Source organism: Balaenoptera musculus, chromosome 2 (assembly GCF_009873245.2).
Source record: "Balaenoptera musculus isolate JJ_BM4_2016_0621 chromosome 2, mBalMus1.pri.v3, whole genome shotgun sequence".
In the NCBI taxonomy this organism is placed as follows: Eukaryota; Metazoa; Chordata; class Mammalia; order Artiodactyla; family Balaenopteridae; genus Balaenoptera; species Balaenoptera musculus.
The window spans coordinates 34,885,157-34,907,611 of record NC_045786.1 but is presented as its reverse complement, the minus strand read 5'-3'; the positions used below and the strand labels follow the sequence as shown (position 1 = coordinate 34,907,611).

The following is a 22,455-nucleotide window of genomic DNA, read 5'->3' as shown; positions in this document are numbered from 1 at the left end:
ATCGACAGTACATACCTTATGGGTGTGCTGTGAGAATTGATGACAAAGTATCCAGCTGTTTAGCATTGTGCCTGACTTGTATCATATGCCAATACGGAGCACTCATTTTGTTTATTTATGGTATGGAAGTCCCTCTAAGAAGGTATAGCACCACTGTGATGTCTGGAACCTTCACTGCCGGTGCATCACCTGTCTCTCCCGAGCAGGGTTGTATAGCTCCTTGAGACAGTGCCTTCACTAAAGAGGCACTATTTAGTTCAGGGAAGAGAGGCTGGGGAGGAAAGGTGAGTGGCACTGCCTTTAGATCTTCCCCACCACTCCCCCTTCCTTATTCTTTACTACCCAGACTTGGGGAGCAATCGTAGAATTCCTTTTAGGTTTGATACCAGCAGTTTTAACTGTAAGACCACTGCGAAGATGGCCCATAAAACATTGAAGGGGCTTACTAGGGGCCATACCAGATTTCCTAAAATAAGAGAACAGAGCACCTCACATTGGAAGTCAGGACCCTGGGTTGGGCAATTGACATTGGGTCAGATTATATATTTCTGGCCCTCAGTTTGCTCACTGTCTAATGAAGGTTTTGGACCACACACTAACACCTGAGATCTTAACATTCTTTTGTCAGTTTCATAGATAGGGGTTCAACCTAAGACTCTGGGGAAAAAAGGGGATTCAACTGCAAAAACAAGTTTGAATTCCACTGATTTATTTCATCTCTGCTCAGAAAGAAGAATTACTTCTTTCTGGAGATTGGTGAGCTTCCAGGCTCTTTGAATTCCAGTATATCAGAGATTTTTAAATTACTTTCTCTTATTCTTATTCCTTTCTGATATTGTAGGATGGTTATTACTGATTATTAACTAAATGATGTTTAAATTTTAGAAGTCAAGCTACTTTTAAAAGCCCATTAATAAAATTTATGAAACTTTCCCCTTTCACAATTCCAAAAGCTTTAATAAAAATAAATGAATAAATGTGTGCTAGGATTAGCTTAGGTTTTTTTTTCTTTTGCTTCTGTTTACAGCAGGGATGAGGTGCTTTCTATTTTATTAAGACTTTTAGCACTATTCAATTTTTAAATTAAGCATGCATTACTTTAAAAAATTAATTTAATAAAGATGAACTTGAAACATACAGAAAAATAAAATGAAAATAAAATTGTGACCTGCTACTTAAAGAACATTCATTGTCAAACTTTGATGTATTTCTTTCTAGACTATTCATTTGCTTTTTTTTTTTTTTAACATCTTTATTGGAGTATAATTGCTTTACAATGGTGTGTTAGTTTCTGCTTTATAACAAAGTGAATCAGTTATACATATACATATATCCTCATATCTCTTCCCTCTTGCATCTCCCTCCCTCCCACCCTCCCTATCCCACCCCTCTAGGTGGTAACAAAGCATGGAGCTGATCTCCCTGTGCTATGCGGCTGCTTCCTACTAGCTATCTATTTTACATTTGGTAGTGTATATATGTCCATGACACTCTCTCACTTTGTCCCAGCTTACCCTTCCCCCTCCCCGTATTCTCAAGTCCATTCTCTAGTAGGTCTGTGTCTTTATTCCGGTCTTGCCCCTAGGTTCTTCATGACCATTTTTTTTGTTTGTTTTTTAGATTCCATATATATGTGTTAGCATATGGTGTTTGTTTTCCTCTTTCTGACTTACTTCACTCTGTATGACAGACTCTAGGTCCATCTACCTCACTACAAATAACTCAATTTCGTTTCTTTCTATGGCTGAGTAATATTCCATTGTATATATGTGCCACATTTTCTTTATCCATTCATCTGTTAATGGACACTTAGGTTGCTTCCATGTCCTGGCTATTGTAAATAGAGCTGCAATGAACATTTTGGTACATGACTCTTTTTGAATTATGGTTTTCTCAGGGTATATGCCCAGTAGTGGGATTGCTGGGTTGTATAGTAGTTCTATTTTTAGATTTTTAAGGAACCTCCATACTGTTCTCCATAGTGGCTGTATCAATTTACATTCCCACCAACAGTGCAAGAGGGTTCCCTTTTCTCCACACCCTCTCCAGCATTTATTGTTTGTAGAATTTTTGATGATGGCCATTCCGACCGGTGTGAGATCATATCTCATTGTAGTTTTGATTTGCATTTCTCTAATGATTAATGATGTTGAGCATTCTTTCATGTGTTTGCTGGCAACCTGCATATCTTCTTTGGAGAAATGTCTATTTAGGTCTTCTGCCCATTTTTGGATTGGGTTGTTTGTTTTTTTGATATTGAGCTGCATGAGCTGCTTGTAAATTTTGGAGATTAATCCTTTGTCAGTTGCTTCATTTGCAAATATTTTCTCCCATTCTGAGGGTTGTCTTTTTGTCTTGTTTATGGTTTTCTTTGTTGTGCAAAAGCTTTTAAGTTTCATTAGGTCCCATTTGTTTATTTTTGTTTTTATTTCCATTTCTCTAGGAGGTGGGTCAAAAAGGATCTTGCTGTGATTTATGTCATAGAGTGCTCTGCCTATGTTTTCTTCTAAGAGTTTGATAGTGTCTGGCCTTACCTTTAGGTCTTTAATCCATTTTGAGTTTATTTTTGTGTATGGTGTTAGGAAGTGTTCTAATTTCATTCTTTTACATGTAGCTGTCCAGTTTTCCCAGCACCACTTATTGAAAAGACTGTCTTTTCTCCATTGTATATTCTTGCCTCCTTTGTCATAGGTTAGGTGACCGTAGGTGTGTGGCTTTATCTCTGGGCTTTCTATCCTGTTCCATTGATCTATATTTCTGTTTTTGTTTTTGTTTTGTTTTTCAGCCAGTACCATACTGTCTTGATTACTGTAGCTTTGTAGTATAGTCTGAAGTCAGGGAGCCTGATTCCTCCAGCTCCGTTTTTCTTTCTCAAGATTGCTTTGGGTATTCGGGGTCTTTTGTGTTTCCATACATCATTTGCTTTTTCTAATGCTTATTGAGTGTTTAGTAACACAGACACACAGACACACACACACACACACTCATTATCTCCTTTTCTGTGTTCGTTCAACATAAGGAGAACATTTCCCATATTATTAAAATATTCTTAAAATATGTGTGTTCCATGTATTATATGTCACATACACGTTAATGATATAAAAACCACAGAACATCAGAAAAACAAAATGCTTTCAAGTCCCCTCACACATGTGATCATTACAGAAGCAGGGCTGGAAATATTTCCTCTCTGAGGAACCATGGCTCAGAGATGGGAAGGAACTTAGGGTTGATTAAGATCACAGGCTCAAGTACCACTTACTAGCTTCAAGACCTTAGGTTCAATAGTGGATCTAATATTTGAAGATTACATCATTTTAAGGGTACTCCTTAAGGAAAAGAATAAATGTGCCTCTCCTTGGGCAAGTGACTTAACCTATTTTCATGTGTAAAATGGAGATAATAAAAGTATTGACCTCAGTAGTTAAGAGGATTAAATAAGATACTGCATTATAAAGCATTTGGTAAAACTGCCAGGCACATAATAAGTGCTTAATAAGTATTACTTGTGGTTATTATTATTCAAAATCATGCAGTTGTGGCTGAAGTAATCTGAGCTGTTTCCCAGAGGAGACTGTTATTCATCCACATATTTAAGAAAGTTACACCTCGAGACTTCTCAATCTGGCTCACTCATTCATTTAATAAACATTAATTGAGTTCCTACGAGATATCATATGCTATGCTAGGCACTAGTCTCAATTAATGTCATCCTTTGAAAGTACAACTCAAATATCCACATCTCTGGGAAGGCTTCCTGGGACCCTAGGCAGATTTACTACCCTCTGGGCACTTACCCCTGCTGGGAACTGGATTTGGACAAGACTGCCTTCAAGGGAAAGGCTTCCTCTGTCTTACTCATTTCTGTAGCTTCAGCACTTTCCTCTGTGCCTTTAAAAAAGTATGTAGGTGCTCGATAATGTTGAATGAGTTGATTGAAAGTGTGCTTGTTTTCCCACGAGGATTTTAGTTTCTTTTGCCAGCTATTTAGTTTGCAAGAGGAAGCAAGCTGTGTGCAAAATAGTTTGGAGCCTCTGGAAACAAGAACAAGGTGGTCTTTTGCTAATCTTGGTTTGTTTTTACCTTTTCTTATTTTATGACAACTGAACTTCTCTATTATCTTACCAGATCACATTCTGCAAGCTTCTCTCTTGTGCTAATAAAAAAAATAATATGGCTACATCGGGGACGTCCTTAGGGAACATGTCCTGTATCAGGAAAAGTAGTTAAGCTCTGGGGTCCTAAAGGCGCCTGGGAAAGTCTAACCAGAAACTTTGGGGTTGGGTGTATTATCCATTTAAAAACAGAACTGGACTTTGCAAGTTTTATGATGTCTTGGCTTATTCAAGCCATTAACTGTGAATTAAAATTTCCAGATCGTTCCTTTTATAATAGCGTTCAAGTGTCAGAAAATAACCCTGATCAGTCATTACTGGATACAAGTAGATAAGAAGTGGCAGTGGGGAAAGCACCCACTTACCAATACATCTGCTTAGGACTTTGCAACATACAATGAGTCACCTTTTACTATCATTATCCATTTGCTAAACCACCCTCCACCCCGGAAGCAGATGGAAAGCGGGACACTACCTTCTTTTTGCAGGCAAAAAACACTGGGACAGAGCCGGACTGGGAACCGGATCCGTCAGCCATCCCAGCTCCTGCCACCACAGTCATCCCCCTCCTACCCTCAGGAGGGGCTTTGATTTTGTGGGTGTCTTCAGAAAACCATGCTGACCTTTGTATAGGTTTAACTGAAGCATTCTGGCCCTTGGAGGGTGACCTGGGCTACATGGAAGGTCGTGGGCACCTCGCGATTGGCAGCTTTCCATGAATTCCTGTGGTCAGAGTTTTAGCTTATCCTTCATGCGGGGGGGGGGGGGGTGAGATGGGTGATTTCATTGAACATTTGCACTTACAGGCAGGTAGAGCTCCTGTCTTCCTGATCTAGTAGGGAAGAGAGATATGAAACGTGTCACTTCCACAAAGTGTATTCACCTTCCTGGGAATGACCCAGGGACTCGGAAGCATCCAGTTCTCCAAACCAATTTCTGAATTGACCATCTTGAAAGCTTAACACTGCAGGTAGGAGGGGGAGGATGTATGGCAGGCCTGGTCCCTAGCACAGGCAAACTTGGGGAGGAGGGCCCCCATTTACCTGGGTACAGGCCTCATCAGCTGTGGAAGCTGAAGAACAACTTTACCTTCATCATGTTTGTGATTTGAAAAAAGAAACCTCAGTTGGCGCAATCCAGAGTCTATGAAGTCCCTAGAAACAGAGTTGAGAGGCCAAAGCTAGCCTGTTGTGTCGGCAAGATACAAATGCCAAGGACTCAGGAGGGCTTTTCCTGTCTGTCTCGGTGTTTACAGGCCCTTAGTGAGGGACTCCAGGCTGGGCCTCCTCTGTGGCCCTCCCCAGCCAGGACCCTTTATTCCCAGCCCTCCATCTCGGCAGGAATCCTCAAGGGCACTCCCTCCTCATTCTCAAATTGGTAGGACTTGAGTCCATAAACCAGGTTAAAAAAATACAGGAATTCTCTACTGGAGGTCTAGGTGGTGGCTCTCTCAGAAGAATCAGCACGCCCACCACCCCAATCCCTGCCCCCTCACCAAGCTTTCCCTTTGAAGCAAAACACACACCAGGAAGCTGATGTAAACATCCTGAGGAAATAACCACTGTAAGTGGCTTCTAAGTCTCATTTCCCTAAGGAAATAATCAGCACCTCTTTGCCAAGACAGCTCCAGGTGAGCAAGGAAGGAAAAACACCTTCGTTTTCTCAAAAGGCGTTTGCCTGACTGCCTGCAAAGCGCGCTCCCACCTATTGTCACATTTTATTCCCAGAACCCACGAGGTGGGGAGGGCTGGAATGGTTTCCCATATTTTATGGATGAGAAACCAAGGCCCGGGGCGCTCCCTCCCTCTTCTCTGGGTCACGCAGGGAGCACTTGGGGGAGCCGCTGTCTTCGAGTCCCGAGATCGCCCCGCGGCACCACGAGGATTCCCGAGCAAGCCTGTCTGCGGTTGCGGCCACATGGCCTCATTGTCCTCAGCAGGAGTGCGGCTGCACCAACGTTGGCCGACTCCGCGAACCGCGGCCCCGGCCGCTCTGCGGAACGGCCCCGGCCAGGCGCAGGGGGCCCGGCGAGCCAGGCGGCGCCCGGAACAAGGGAGGGGAGCGCGCGCCGGGACCCGGGGGCATCCGCCCGGGTCGGCAGCGGAGGGGGGACTCGGGCGGAGAGGGATCGAGTGGCGGGCCCGGCGGGCAGCGTGCCCCGTTCCGGCCCGCCCCTCAAAGCCTCCTTTCTTCTCCCTAGCGCTCGGAGGCGGCCCCCAGGAGATCCGGGAGGGGGCGCAGCTCGCCGTCCCTGCCGGCCGGTCCCGTCGCACCCTCCCTCCGACGCCACCCCCACCCCGAGAAACGCACAAAGAGCGGCCGGGAGGCGAGCGCACACCTCCCGTTTGGGCGGGACTGCGGGAGGGGCCGGCGCGCTCCGCCGCGCCCTCCTTAAAGGGCCCGCCCGCTCCTCGCGCGCACTGCGCAGGCCCGACCGTGGGGCGGGGAGGGACCTGAGAGCAGCGGGCGCGCACGCCCGCACCGCCCGCTGGAGGTATGGCCGGCGTCCCAGCGGTGCAGGCGCGGCGCTCGTGCGCGTATCAGCGCCCGCGGGGTCTCAGCTGGCGCGCGTGGCATGTGCAGGACCCCAGCGCGGTGCGTTCCGGAGGTCGCCGGAGGCGGGGCCGGCCAGGTCCGCGCTGCAACCGGTTTCTGGCTTTCTGATCCGCAGTTTCAGGGCCAGTTGGGCGAAGTGTTGCCCAAGGGGACAGAATTGCGGGCGCGCGCGCGCACGAGCGGCGATGCGGCCGGGCGTTTGCCTTTGTGTCTCCTGCGCTCCCGTGCAGGTGGGCAGCCCGCGCCGGGGGCCACTTTGCCAGTGCGCGCCAGGACCTCGAGACATGCCTTTCGGGTCCGAGGGCTCGGACCGCCTTTTGGGCAGACAATAGACGCTTCTTCCAGTGGCATCTTTGGTTCTAGGGGTGGTTTATTTGGGGGACACTAACGGGACTTTCTAAGGACCAGTCTCTTAGAGCCGGGCCCCTGGCATCAGAGTTGGGCGCGTTTCCTTTTCTTAATCTGGAGAGGGAGGAGACCTGGAGACAGTGACCGTCCTCGGTTGATAGGTGCAGGCAAGTGTCCCGAGCCTGCCGGTCCCGCATTAGACAACAAAGAGAGGCGTTAGCGGCGGCGGGGGAGGGGCGCGGCCGGGAGGAGGACGGGGCGGGCTGCGGCGAGCGCGGCGGTGGGGGGGCGCTCGCTCTCCGCTCGCTCAGCCTGCGGCCTCCGCCCGCCCCCGGCCCGGCGCGCGCCAATCGCCTCCCCCAGCGATAGTGTCAGTAGCATTGTAGAGTCAGCTCCCGCCGGTGACGTTGCGCCTCCCTCGTCCCCCTCTGGAGCCGTCTGGCTGCAGAGGCTCAGTCAAGAGGCGGGGAGGAGAGGAGGAAAAAGCGCTGAGTGAGGGCTGGCGGGCGGGCGGGCGGGAGGGAGTGGAGGAGCCGGGGAGGGGCTCCTTAAAGAAACGCTGCTGTCGCTCGCCTGCTCGCTTCTCGCTCGGCATTGTGGCCAGCCAGCCGGGCACTTGGGGGGCACGCGCGGCCGCCGCTCGAGCTCTGCCCCCACCCCACCCGCCAGCAGATCTGGGGTGGGGACCCAGGCGGGGGCTCCCGCAGCCACTGCCCGGCGCGGGCCGCAAGGAGCGACCCACTCTTCCCGGCGCCGAGAAAGGAGCAACGGAGCCCTCTGCAGCCGGCCGGCCTCTCCTCCCCTGACCACTCGCTTCCCGGCTGCCTTTGTGGCCGCAGTTTCTCGCCGCCGAGCAGAGGGCCGGCGGGGCGCGGTGCGCACGGCCGAGCGATGCCCAGCTCGCTGTTTGCAGACCTGGAGCGCAACGGCAGCGGCGGCGGCGGGGGAGGCGGCGGCGGGGGAGGCGGCGGCGGCGGCAGCGGCGGGGGAGAGACCCTGGATGACCAAAGAGCCCTGCAGCTCGCGCTCGACCAGCTCTCCCTGCTGGGGCTGGACAGTGACGAGGGCGCGTCTCTGTACGACAGCGAGCCGAGGAAGAAGAGCGTGAACATGACCGAGTGCGTGCCGGTGCCCAGTTCCGAGCATGTCGCCGAGATCGTGGGGCGGCAAGGTGGGTCCGGCAGGGATGGGCAGCTGGAGGTGAGAGGGTTTCGGGCCACCGCCCCGCGGGGAAGGCGGGAGAGGAATCGAGATCCGCGGCGCCGGGGAGCCTTGGGGAGGGAGGAAGAGCCGCGCGAAGGGCCGGCGCCCCAGACAAAGAAAGTGCAGGCAGGCTGTCTCCCAGAGCCGCGCCGCGGCCACGGCAGGATGCACTTTCTCCTGCGAAAATCACTGCCTTCTCCCCTAGCGCCCCCCACCCAGCCCAACCCGGGAAATAGAATTTAAATATAAGATGCTTGGGGGAGGGGGCCTTTGATCGGTCCTTTGGGAGGGGGGAGGAGGAGGAGTAAGCATCGGATGGGAGGAGGATTCTGGATTTCTGCAAAGCGGAATGGAGCCCAGAGGAGGAACAATGGGTCCCGGGACTGCCCCCCATTCCCACCAGTCCCCCCCGCGCTGGAGGATCTCGGCCTTCGGTCGCCTTCCCCGAATCCCCTTGCCGCGTCTTCAGGGCGGACGGCGGCGCGTCCCGCTGGATCCCAGTGGCATCTCCCCAGCTGACTTTTTCTGGGATTCTCGGGTTTGGCTCGGGACGACTGCAGTCACTGGGGGAGGGCTGGGCAGCCAACGGACTGTTCCTCGAGCGCCTCGCGGGTGGAACCCGCTTCCCAGCCCGTGGAGCGGCCCGGGGTCTGTGAGGGAGCCGCCCCCTTTCCGCCCATCGCGCGTTCTGCCTTCCCGCTGCCCCGTACGCGGGCAGTCCCAGGTCTCCGCGGTTACCCCGGGGTAATGGGCGTGTCTGTCTCTCTCTCCCACTCCCTCCCCTGCACTCTGGCTCCCAGGTTGTAAAATCAAAGCGCTGCGGGCGAAGACCAACACTTATATCAAGACCCCGGTTCGTGGGGAGGAGCCTGTCTTTGTTGTGACGGGCAGGAAGGAGGATGTGGCCATGGCTCGGAGGGAGATCATCTCTGCCGCCGAGCACTTCTCCATGATCCGCGCCTCGCGGAATAAGAACACGGCGCTCAACGGCGCAGTGCCCGGGCCGCCTAACCTGCCGGGGCAGACCACCATCCAGGTGCGGGTGCCCTACCGCGTGGTGGGGCTCGTGGTGGGGCCCAAGGGCGCCACGATCAAGCGCATCCAGCAGCAGACGCACACGTACATCGTGACGCCCAGCCGCGACAAGGAGCCGGTGTTCGAGGTGACCGGCATGCCTGAGAACGTGGACCGAGCTCGCGAGGAGATCGAGGCGCACATCGCCCTGCGCACTGGCGGCATCATTGAGCTCACAGATGAGAACGACTTCCACGCCAATGGCACGGATGTGGGCTTTGATCTGCATCATGGGTCCGGCGGGTCCGGCCCAGGCAGCCTCTGGAGCAAGCCCACCCCCAGCATCACGCCCACTCCGGGCCGCAAGCCCTTCTCTAGCTATCGCAACGACAGCTCCAGCTCGCTTGGCAGCGCCTCCACAGACTCTTACTTCGGCGGGGGGACCAGCGGCAGTGCAGCTGCCACCCCACGCCTGGCGGACTATAGTCCCCCCAGCCCCGCGCTCAGCTTTGCTCACAACGGAAACAACAACAATGGCAATGGATACACCTACACGGCGGGGGAAGCTTCTGTGCCTTCCCCTGACGGCTGTCCTGAGCTACAGCCCACCTTCGACCCGGCTCCCGCCCCACCGCCTGGGGCTCCACTTCTCTGGGCCCAGTTTGAGAGGTCCCCGGGAGGCGGACCTGCAGCTCCCGTGTCCTCTTCCTGCTCTTCCTCTGCATCTTCGTCTGCTTCGTCTTCCTCTGTGGTCTTTCCCGGGGGCGGCGCCAGCGCGCCCTCCAACGCCAACCTGGGGCTGCTGGTGCACCGCCGGCTGCACCCGGGCACCAGCTGCCCCCGTTTGTCCCCGCCCTTGCACATGGCTCCGGGGGCGGGCGAGCACCACCTGGCTCGCCGGGTGCGCAGCGACCCGGGCGGAGGGGGCCTGGCCTACGCCGCCTATGCCAACGGCCTGGGGGCGCAGCTGCCAGGCCTGCAGCCGTCGGACACATCCGGCTCCTCGTCCTCGTCCAGCTCCTCCTCCAGCTCTTCATCCTCCTCCTCTGGGTTGCGGCGTAAGGGCAGCCGTGACTGCTCCGTGTGCTTTGAGAGCGAAGTAATCGCCGCCCTGGTGCCCTGCGGCCACAACCTCTTTTGCATGGAGTGCGCCAACCGCATCTGTGAGAAGAGTGAGCCTGAATGCCCGGTCTGCCACACCGCGGTCACTCAGGCCATCCGCATCTTTTCTTGAAGGCGGCGGCGCGCACCACGCGGGGGATGGAGAACCCGCTTTCCTCCATCCTCACTCCCCAGCGCCTCTTTGCCTCCTTGGTGCCCCACCTTCTCCTCCCCGCCTCCCTGCTCACACTCTGAGATCCGAAGAGGAGCTTGGAAAGCTGTAGTATCCGCTCATTTTTTAAATTTAAATTTTTAAACAAAGGAACTTGCCAGGATATCTGCATCAAGAGTACTGTAGCCTGGGAAACCTCCGAACCACCTTAAATGCATGCTCTATAAATAATAGGAACGGCGACATTCTAGTAATGATAGTTTTTACACTGTACTTAATAGGAAGCTTCCAAAAGAAGAAAACCCCACAAGTTTTCCATTTTCTTAAAGTAGGAAAAAATGAACAATAATTATTATGATGAAGATGATAATAATAGTGCTATGGGATGTGTGGACTGTTTTAGTGTGTTCCCCTTTGTGGCTGGGTTCCTACGATGCTTATTATAGAACACAGTGGATCCTTTTTGAATGTTCGTGGAAGGGCCAGGAGTTCCTGTGAAACCAGGATACTGCAGCTTTATTAAAGTTAAAGAAACTGTAACATATCTCTTATATATTAAAAAACGTTTAAAAGTTTTAAAGAGAAATTGCATTAATACAGATTGAAGTATTTTATTCTTTTTTGACTTGAAAAATTATATTTCATATTGCAAAGATGTTTACAAGTATTTTAATTTAAGTTCAGTGAACTTTTTTGTAGCTGGGTTAAATCTTTTTATTTTAGTATGGCCTTATGGCAAAGAACACTGTATTATTTTAATAATCACACAATTGTGACGGAATTACAAACCATAAAATGTGTAATGTTTTGAACAGTATTCTGTTGGGATGGAGATTTTATAGGTTCAGACAAATCTTCTAGATCTGCTTCACCCAGCATATTTTCTATTCAGTGATATAAAGCATATTTTATTCTATATTATTACAAAAAAACGGAAATGTATAAACATGTCAAAAGGAACTGTTGATGCTTTCTAACATTTGTATAAATAGAATTCAGTGCAAGTTACAAAAATTCTGTTGCACCACTATAGTTTTAGTATTTCTATTTTAATACATTTGTTTACCACTTGTTTATGTATATGTAGGTGATGTTACTTGAGCTTAAATGTACTTTACTGAGCAAAGTTTAAAAAAACAAAGTATATTTTATTTTATGATAAAGGGCCTTTAACCTCATGGTCAAATACTAATATTATATTTGCTGAGACAAGATTTGAAATTGTATCAAGAGTTTTATTTTTCTGACATTTAAAGTTCTACATAATAAAGGTAAAACTTAAGTAATGGTGCTACTTCATTTTTTAAGTATTTCTATATAAATAAAATATTGAAGAAAATCTATCTTGTGTGGTAACTTGATTTTTTTTTTTTTTAAGCTTCTTGGAGTCTACCTTTATAAGGAATCACTCTTAAGTGACAAATTGAAAGATACAACTTCCAGGCGTATTATGTCAGTATTTTATCAATAGAGTGGACTTTCAAAAGAGGCCAAGGTTGTGTTTGGTTGGATGGTTAGGCCGTGGGTAACAGTATTTTTTTTTTTGTTAATTGCAAGTTATCTACCAAATCAGAGCTTCCTTATTAGACATTGTGGGCATGGTGCCTAGGATCTGTGATTCTTTTAGGGTCCCAGGAAAAGGTTTAATTTCTCTTAAAATTAGAAGAAAATAAAGCAAAGGAAATGAAAATGTTCAAAGACAATGTCTTAATTTTCAGGCCCACAAAAACCTATTCAATTTTGCCTAACAACACATTGAGAAAACAAGGTATCAAAGTACTGAAAGTTGTATCAAAAATAAATTTGAATAATATTATTATGGAGGAAGGAGCAAAAGCGCCTAGGGCCTAGGAAAGTCATAATCCCACCCAGCAAGGGCCCTCAAGAGTATAGGGACCCTGAGGGCTGCGCTTGCTGTGGTGAGTTTCCACTGAAGGTCACTTCCTTGGGGGAAGCCCAGAGATGCCAGTTTCTGCTTGTAGAGGACCGGGCTAGATTTGAGCACTGGTCGTAATAGGCTTCTGCTCGTCAGGCAGGCTAACTGGTGTTGACAGGCTGCGGGTGTTAACTGTTTGTTGTTGTTCGGGAGAAGTTTTTGTTTGTTTTGGGCAGGCTGCACCTGCTCCCTGGCTGTGGGGCTTTGTCAAGGGATGGAGCTTGCATGCTTTCACTTGACAGGAACTCTGCCTTCTGGAGAGTATTTAGGAATGACCAGACCATGCCGCTGAATTGCCAGCCGACTTCCAGGCTGAGCTGAGCTGCCCCTGGAGAATGGTGTCTGCCTGGAATGTGGCAGCCTTTTACTTTAACCTTTGCTGATGGGTGACATTTAGCAGGTGAGTCCAAAGAGTAGGCTATAACATACATTGGCTGTTCCTCTTTTCCCCTTTGTATTCATTTTCTTTAAAAAATTATTTATTTATTCTTGGCTGTGTTGGGTCTTCGTTTCTGTGCAAGGGCTTTCTCTAGTTGCGGTGAGCGGGGGCCACTCTTCATCGCGGTGCGCGGGCCTCTCACTATCGCGGCCTCTCTTGTTGCGGAGCACAGGCTCCAGACGCGCAGGCTCAGTGGTTGTGGCTCACGGGTCCAGCTGCTCCGTGGCATGTGGGATCTTCCCAGACCAGGGCTCGAACCCGCGTCCCCTGCATTGGCAGGCAGATTCTCAACCACTGCGCCACCAGGGAAGCCCTGTATTCATTTTTATTTGTCCGGAAATTTAGTCACTGCTTACGTCATAGCTCCTGATTTGTTTGGTGTGAATGATTCTGTGCAAAGGCAAGAGACAGGCCTTTGGGGTGGGAGGAGAGAAAGTAGTGGCCCTGCTTGGGAAATTTCTGGCATCATCTTCAACTCTGGAAAGTTTCCAGGCAGTGTTTACCCCCCATTTTTGCTCCCTCAAGGACTGGAGGTTAGCTGAGGCCTGGCAAGGAGCAATATTACAGTCCAATCCCCCCTTTCTTTCAGCTGTTCCGAAATGCCTAGAACAGAACCAAGAGTCTTTTTGCACTTATTTCTTTAGTTATGCAGCTTTGCTTTGCTGCTTTAGCAGAATGATTCCAGAGAAGGCGAGGAAAAATCAAAGCCTTGACTGGTTGAATTTCACATGGGCTCTTGCTCACTGAGATTTTTTGCGGTCCATATGCTACTTTAGAAAATGAGAAAAAAAAGAATCAGGTTTCGAGGCTACTGACACGCCCTTGGATGGCTTGTATTTCTTTGCGGTGAGAGGTCTCCTTTGTTGACATGAAGTTTTGGAATATATTAATAAAACCAGGATTCTTGAGAGGAGAGAGAGCTTTTCACTATTGGTTTCCTCTGCAGGGCAGGCCCTTGTCACCAGCAGAGGATGTGGACACATGCTAGTGGCATTAGATGACATTAACTTTTGATCCAAGGCAGGCTTTTTGTCCCATCCCCCAGGTCCCACAAATGACAACTGTGGAGGTGGTCACTTGCTGTGGAGGTTCTCCAGCTGCAGAGATGAGAGGTACCACTTTTATGCCCTGCAACTACTAACAGTTTCCCTTTCTACTTTCTGCTACCCATCTGAAATCCGTCTTTCTGCAGCAACAAAATATCAGCTAACAGACATCTCTGCCCCGAATTATTGGTCCATGTTTCCTTTCTTTACGTGGACTACTGGTTCTCAACTGGGGGTGATTTTGCAAACCCCCTCACCCCTGATTTGACAATCTCTGGAGACATTTTGGGTTATGACAACGTGGGGTAGTGCTACTGGCATCTAGTGGGTAACAGCCAGGGGTGCTGTTAAACATCCTGCAAAGCACAACAAAGAATCATCCAGCCCGGGGTGAGAAACCCTGATGTAGACAAAGAAAATGGATCTTCCCTGTTGTCTTTTCACTGTCTTGAAATTGGTGATATTGTTCTGACATTTAAATGCACAGAGGTTGGCCCTTGGTGGTGCTCTGGGATTGCCCACTACCCAGGGTAGCTCTAGCGATATCAGGAATATTGCAGGGGAAGCCAAGGCTGATGTGTGAGCACGGGAGGTCAACATTAAGGAAATCATTTTTCTTCACCAAAGAGTGGTAGATTGCACTCAGTCAATAATAATGTTTGCATGGAATGTTCAAAGCGCTTTCTTTTCGATTGTCTCCTGTGATCCTTTCTACAACTGGAAGGGAGAAACCATTGAGATTTTACTGTGCGTATTTGTAGTAAAACACACTCAAAATGTCGTCCTACCAACATTGGCTCTTGGGAAAATCTCTATTATTGTCAGTGACTATCAGGCACTAAGAGATCCAGAGCTTTTATCTCTTAAGCCTTATCTTTCCAAGAAATATGAACAAATTTGCTCCATCTCAAGGGGGTTTTGAGCCTGCTGGCCAGGGTGATGCTGGTAGTAATTGTCCTTGAAGCTTTATGGGGGGCAAGGCAACTTGGGGAGAGATGGGATTTGTATTGGCTACACTCACTCTTTCTCACCTTAAGGGAATCACTCCCTCCCTGGCTGGGCAGCAGGGGACTTTCTAGAGCTGAATCCTGTCCCCCTTTTGCCTTCCTCTGTCCCCTGACCCAGTCAAAACCTGACTGGCGATAAAGAGCTAACATCTCTCTCCCCCCCACTATTAAGACCAACCTGTTTTCCAGGAAGTGGAAAGTGAGGGAGAATTAAGCATCCCTTACACTGGTCCACTGGACGTCAGTGATGATTGCTATAGTTCAATGAGCCCTCACTCTGAACCAGGAACTGTGCTAAGGGTTTTACATTAATCCAACCCCATGGGGTAGGTATGAATAAGTCCATTTCAAAGATAAGGAAACTGAGTTGGAGGGAAGTTAAATGACTTACCCCAGGTCACATGGTCCGTAAGCACTGGACCTAGGATTCCAACTTGAGCATCAATAAATCCTATCCTCCTATCTTTACCACTTGAGAAAAATGTTTTTTACAAGAGACATTTTCAGAAAAAGCAAGCACTCATTCAGCACAAAATACTCAACCATGGGAATGATGGTCCTTTCTTAATGCTAAGCGTAATTGACCTGAAAGTGGAGCAGGGCCCAGTTGCTATAACGACTTCAGGACTCACAGCAACTCGGCTGAGAACCTAAAGCATGACTAGTACCTTATGAGCACAGGGGTATTTCTGCGACATGTATTCTAAAGGCTTGTCATCTCTTGACTGTTTTGTGACCAACTGAACAATGAACATTAAGCTAATTCTATAGTATAGTCTTTCCAGGTAGACAAAATAAATGAGCATTCGATGAGGGTAAAATGAGTGCAGAATTCTCTCTAAAAAAAAGAAAACTCCATAAAAGCATCACATGAATTAATTTAGATAGTGACTAAAAGATGCCAAAACCCTGACTGAAAAGTGAAATGTAGTCAGTTGTTTGGTTTCCAGAATTCCGGGCTCTTTGTTTGTTTCTTTCTTCCTTTCTCTTTCACATTGACTTCATTTTCTAGGGCATTTCTTAGACGTTGTAGGATCTGGGCATGGTCTAAAAATGACATTATGGAAGCTGCACACCCCATAAGTCTTTGGTGCTGGTTCCAGTGAGAGCACATGTTTTCATGGAAGATATGGGTGAGAAAAATGGCAGGTTTGTGACTTAGTTTGCTCCTCTGTGGAAAGAGGAAGCGTTTACTTCCTTCTGGAATTATCAGACATGCTTAGTCCCTCTTTGGGGCTTACACGACACCTTGTACCTCTTACCACAGTGACATCTGCTGGGGCCTTCACAATTGTTTGTCTCCTTGTCTTTTCTCTCCACTAGGCTGAGGATGCCTTGAGGGCAGGGGTCTCTTCTTTCCATCTCTGTGCCCCCAACGCCCGGCACAGAGCCTTGCCCACAGGTGTGCTCGATACACATTAGGAAAACTAGTAAAAATGGTGTTTTACTTGAAAAAAACTGCATTCCCGTCAATCGGGGACTGGTTTATTAAGTTATGCAACTTCCACCCAATGGAATTCTATGTCATAATAAACAGGAGGATCCCCTTGATGTCGGTAAAGGCACATGCAAAGGATATGCTTTTTGGAAAAGAAGTTTTGTTTTTTTTTTTAAAGATGATTTTAATTATTTATTTATTTTTTATTCTTATTAGTCATCAATTTTATACACATCAGTGTATACATGTCAATCCCAATCGCCCAATTCATCACACCACAGCCCACACCCCCCCGCCATTTTCCCCCCTTGGTGTCCATACGTTTGTTCTCTACATCTGTGTCTCAATTTCTGCCCTGCAAACCTGTTCATCTGTACCATTTTTCTAGGTTCCACATATATGCGTTAATATACGATATTTGTTTTTCATTTTCTGATTTACTTCACTCTGTATGACAGTCTCTAGATCCAGCCACGTCTCTACAAAGGACCCAATTTCGTTCCTTTTTATGGCTGAGTAATATTCCATTGTATATATGTGCCACATCTTCTTTATCCATTCGCCTGTCGATGGGCATTTAGGTTGCTTCCATGACATGGCTATTGTAAATAGAGCTGCAGTGAACATTGTGGTACATGACTCTTTTTGAATTATGGTTTTCTCAGGGTATATGCCCAGTAGTGGGATTGCTGGGTCATACGGTAATTCTATTTTTAGTTTTTTAAGGAACCTCCATACTGTTCTCCATAGTGACTGTATCAATTTACATTCCCACCAACAGTGCAAGAGGGTTTCCTTTTCTCCACACCCTCTCCAGCATTTGTTGTTTGTAGATTTTCTGATGATGCCCATTCTAACTGGTGTGAGGTGATACCTCATTGTAGTTTTGATTTGCATTTCTCTAATAATCAGTGATGTGGAAAAGAAGTTTTATATGCATGGACAATTTTTAGAAGGCTATCATGATAGGCAGTCTTTAAGATGGCCTGCAGGGGCTTCCCTGGTGGCACAGTGGTTAAGAATCCGCCTGCCAATGCAGGGGACACGGGTTCGAGCCCTGGTCCGGGAGGATCCCACATGCGGCAGAGCGACTAGGCCCGTGTGCCACAACTACTGAGCCTGCGCTCTAGACCCTGCGAGCCACAACTGCTGGGCCCACGTGCCACAACTACTGAAGCCCGTGCTCCTGGAGCCCGTGCTCCGCAACAAGAGAGGCCACCGCAATGAGAGGCCCGTGCACTGCAACGAGCAGTGGCCCCCGCTCGCTGCAGCTAGAGAAAGCCCGTGCGCAGCAACAAAGACCCAATGCAACCAAAAATAAATAAATAAATTAAAAAAAAAAAAGATGGCCTGCAAAGATCCCCTGCCCTCCTGGTGTTCACGCTCTTGTGTAACCCCCACCCCTTGAGTGTGGGTTGGCCTTTGTGACTTGCTTCTAGTGAACAGAATATGGTAGAAGTGATGGGATATCACTTCAGAAATTAGGTTATAAAAAGCTTGGGCTTGGGAATTCCCTGTTGGTCCAGTGGTTAGGATTCTGTGCTTCCACTGCAAGGTGCGGGTTCTATCCCTGGTTGGGGAACTAAGATCCTGCAAGCAGCGCGTGTGGCCAAAAAAAAAAGAAAATTAACTAATTAAAAAAAATAAAAAGACTGGCTTCTTGGGTGTGGTCTCAGATCTCTCACACTGGATGAATCCACGTGCCATGACCTGAGGCAACCCTGTGGGGAGGTCCATGTGCTGAGAAACTGAGGGGGACCCTTGGCCACGAGAAACTGAGAGTCTCAGTCCAATAGCCTGTGAGGAATTGACACCCATCAACAACCATGTGAATGAACTTGGAAACAGATCCTCTCCAAGTTGAATCTTCAGATAAGACTGCAGCCCTGGCCAACATCTTGACTGCCTCCTAAGAGACATTGAGTCAGAAATACCTGGCTAAGCCAAACCCTGATTCCAGACCCACAGAAACAGTGAAATAATAAATGTTTTTTGCTTTAAGCCCCTAAGTTTTAGGGCAATTTGTTATGCACAAATAGAAAATTAATACAGTTATGCAATTAACTGTTAAAACAGTGGTCATCCTTGGAGAATAAGGCTGGTATTTGGGGGTGATAACAGAAAACTGGCTCTGCCATTTCCTAGCTGTGTATCTTGGGAAAGTTACTAAACTTCTCTGTCCTCACTTTTATCATCTATGAAATGGGGATAATAACAGTAGCATACCTCAAAGGGTCGCTCTGAGGAGCATTTAGGATAATGCATGGCTTATGGTATGTGCTCTCTATCTCTGTCTATCAGTCCTTATGTTTGCTATTATTATTTTTTCACTTAATATCCTCATGACCTTTGGATTTTTTTACTATGTGATTATATTACTTTCATAGGTCAAAAATAATTTAAAAAATTTAGAATCGGAAGCATGAGGGGTGTTTGTCGATTGTGTCTGGGCCAGATCTTCTACGTCTGAACATTTTGATGGACATCTTATCTTTAATACAATGCTATTATTTTATTTTGTATAGGAGACATTACACTTTTCAAAATGCTTTCATATGAATCATCTCACAGACACCCCATGAAGCAGTGAATAATATGGCTATCATTATTATCCTCATTTTACAGCCCAAGAAACTGAGCTTAAATGTTTTGCCCAACAGGCAGTCTTTGGTGAAGTGGAGACTAGAGATTTCTGGAAACCTAGTTCCTTTTAACCATGCCCTGTGCAGACATACAGAAGACTCCTGCTTTTACAGAAGAGCCCAAAGTGACTCCAATGAGTTATGAGTAAATTTAATAGACTGCTTACTGAAAATATCCAAACTTACCACCCATGGACTCAGAGGCCAGTAAAACACACTTCTCATTAAAAACCATGACGACGACGCCTTAATATTCCTCCGATGACTCAGAAGGCACTTCAACATCAGTGAACTGTACAGCAAGAAAATGATCACTTAAAATCTCTTGATAAAAAGGACTGTGATATTTGGGGTTACTTATCACAGCCACACTTTTATGGTGTACCTCCCAGATCTGTTCATTCATCCACACTTCCTATTCAGGGAGCACCGCTGTTGTTCTGTGAACTCTGCCTTTGCTCTGAGACTTTGGGGGAATCACTATACATCTTCCATCTCCAATTTTCTTGGCATATTAGTCCCTTGAGATGCCTACATGAGAGTAACCTGGAAAATGTATATGAAATAGAACTTCCTGGGTCCACCTTTTGGAATTCTTATTCAGTACATTTGGGATGAGGCCTGGAAATCTGCAGTTTAAAAAGCTCCCTCTATTCCTTCAATAGGGGATGGTTAGTTAAAGATATAAATACTAGACTTTAGACAACTCTGCAGAGTGTTGTTAAAAAGAATTAAGCAGATTGATTTGTGTTGATATTGAACAATATGCATTCTTTTTTTTTAATTTTTATTTATTTATTTATTTATTTATTTATTTATTTATGGCTGTGTTGGGTCTTCGTTTCTGTGCCAGGGCTTTCTCTAGTTGCGGCAAGTGGGGGCCACTCCTCATCGCCGTGCGCAGGCCTCTCACTATCGCGGCCTCTCTTGTTGCGGAGCACAGGCTCCAGACGCGCAGGCTCAGCAATTGTGGCTCACGGGCCTAGTCACTCCGCGGCATGTGAGATCTTCCCAGACCAGGGCTCGAACCCGTGTCGCCTGCATTGGCAGGCAGATTCTCAACCACTGCGCCACCAGGGAAGCCCCAATATGCATTCTTAAGAGGAAAACATTAAGGTACATTAGAGTACATACAGTATGCTACACTTGTATTAAGATTGTATATGGAGACTTACCTACAAGTATAATTGTATATACATGGAATGGACTTCTGGAGAGGGAGACTGGGGGTCGGGGTCAGGGGCTGGAGAGAGACCTACTTGTCATTGTATATCCTTTCGTGGTGTTTGGATCTTTAAAGAAATTTTGTATGTTACCTATTCAAAATATTTTCTGTAGCTGATAATGATGCATCAATGTTGGTTCATTGATTGGAACAAATGTACCACACTGATGGTGGACGAGGCTGTGTGTGTGACAGGGTGGGTGGGGGCATCGGGGGAGAGGTGGGAGCTCTGTACTTTCCTCAATGTTGGTGTGAACCTAGAAATTCTCTAGAATTAAAGTTTGTTCATTAGAACAGTTTTTTTAACGTGCTAGGCATGGTAAACCCATGTATAAATGAATGTAAGGCTAGAATGATTGATTGATTGACAGGCTGATGAAGTAAAAGTTCCCCCTGAGATTCTGATGTGTAGCCAGGTTTGGGAATCTCTGGATGTGGTGGGCGTAAGGCCCCTTCCACTGACGGTTCCAGGTGAACAGAAGAGTAGAGGGTAAGATTGCAAAAGCAGGTCAGATGAGGTCGTAGAGAGCCTGGAAAGCTTGACTGGGGGTTTTGGGGTGTGTCTTGCAGGCATCAGGGGACACTGTTTTCATAGCGAGCCAGATGGGCTGGGAAAAGGCCAGAACAGGCTGGCGTGGGCAGCCTGGTGAGGAGCCATGGCCATGATCCAGGAGGTAGATGGTGAGGCACGAGGTAGCCGAGTATCTGGGATGATGAGAGAAGAGGAGAGAGTTGTGAGGGCCTTGAAAAAGTATTAGGTTGAATCATGTGAAATTGCTGATATTGGACCATTGTGATCTACATTAATCACAATTTCATGTGGTTCAACCTAACAGAATTGACAGTGTGAGGTGGCAGAGGGCATCTCTGGAGAGTGAGGATGGACGGGGAGATTTGGGGATTTAGGTCTCAGTGGCTAGAACACCGTTATTAAAAAGAGAGGAACGAGATGTTTGAGGTGATGACTAAATGGAATGTCATGGAATTTTAGAGCAAACGCTTTTGCTTATATTTCCTGAATATGTCTTGTGTTTCTACATATTTATGCCTCTGCCTGAACCATTCCCTCTGCCTAGGAAATGTGTTGATTTTTTTTTTTTTTTTAGTAAAGATCCAAGTGGAAGCCTGGTAAAATAGAGAAAAGAAAGGTCTACCTGGAGCAAAGTTTATGACCTCACTGGGGTGGAGGAAGATTATCAAAAATTTGAAAGGTAGAAAGAATCATGAACATTTGACGGGGTTGGGAATGGGCCTTGGAACAGAGCAGCACCCGAAAGAATGTGATAATTTAGGAAGAGGAAGTTGCTGGTGGTAGGCAGGATTGATTCCCTGCAAAACTGTCAGTGACCCAAGATGAGATGGTGAGGGCCTGGACCCAGGAGATAGCAGCTGGATTAGGAAGGAGGGGAATGAAATGAGGTGCTTTGTGGCTTAGCGAATCTTAGCACAAGAAGGGAGTTTAAATATAATCTAGTTCAAACAGCACCTCCACCAATGCTGGAACCACTGTTTTCTTGAAGAGTTTGGGAAGTCATCACTCTTTTTTTTATATCTCAGTTTTATTGAGATGTAACTGACCTACAGCACTGTATAAATTTAAGGTATATGGCATAATGATTTGACTTTCATACATCATGAAATGATGACCATAATAAGTTTAGTGAACATCCATCATTTCATAGAGATACAACCTTAAAGAAATAGAAAAAAATATATTTTCCTTGTTATGTGAATTCTTAGGATTTATTCTCTTAAAAACTTTTGTATATAGTGTACAGCAATGTTAATTATCTTTATCATGTTGTACATTACATCCTTAGTACTTATTTATTTTATAACTGGAAGTTGGTACCTTTGACTGCTTTCATCCAATTTCCACTCGCTCTCACCCCCCTCATCTGGGATCATAGGTATGATCTCTTTTTCTATGAGTTTGTTTGTTTGTTTTTGGAGTATAATTGACCTACAATACTATGTTAGTTCCTGGTGTACAACAGAGTGCTTCAATATTTCTATACGTTTCAAAATAAGTCTAGTTGCCATCTATCACTGTCCAAAGAAATTACACAATTAATGACTATATTCCCCATACTCTACATTTCATACTTGTGACTCACTTATTTTGTGACTGAAAGTTTATACCTCTTAATCTACCTCACCCATTTCCCTCCTCCCCCCATCCGCTTCCCCTCTGGCAACTACCTGTTTGTTCT

General features: G+C 47.1%; 1 protein-coding gene across 1 annotated transcript; it reads left to right on the top strand.

Moving 5' to 3' along the window:
* Positions 1-7,559: 7,559 nt before the first annotated feature.
* MEX3B (mex-3 RNA binding family member B) lies at positions 7,560-11,783 on the top strand. Its single transcript, XM_036840336.1, has 2 exons — positions 7,560-8,190; positions 9,023-11,783. The coding sequence occupies exons 1-2, from the start codon at positions 7,911-7,913 to the stop codon at positions 10,468-10,470; spliced, it is 1,728 nt and encodes a 575-aa protein (XP_036696231.1). The 5' UTR covers positions 7,560-7,910; the 3' UTR covers positions 10,471-11,783.
* Positions 11,784-22,455: the final 10,672 nt, after the last annotated feature.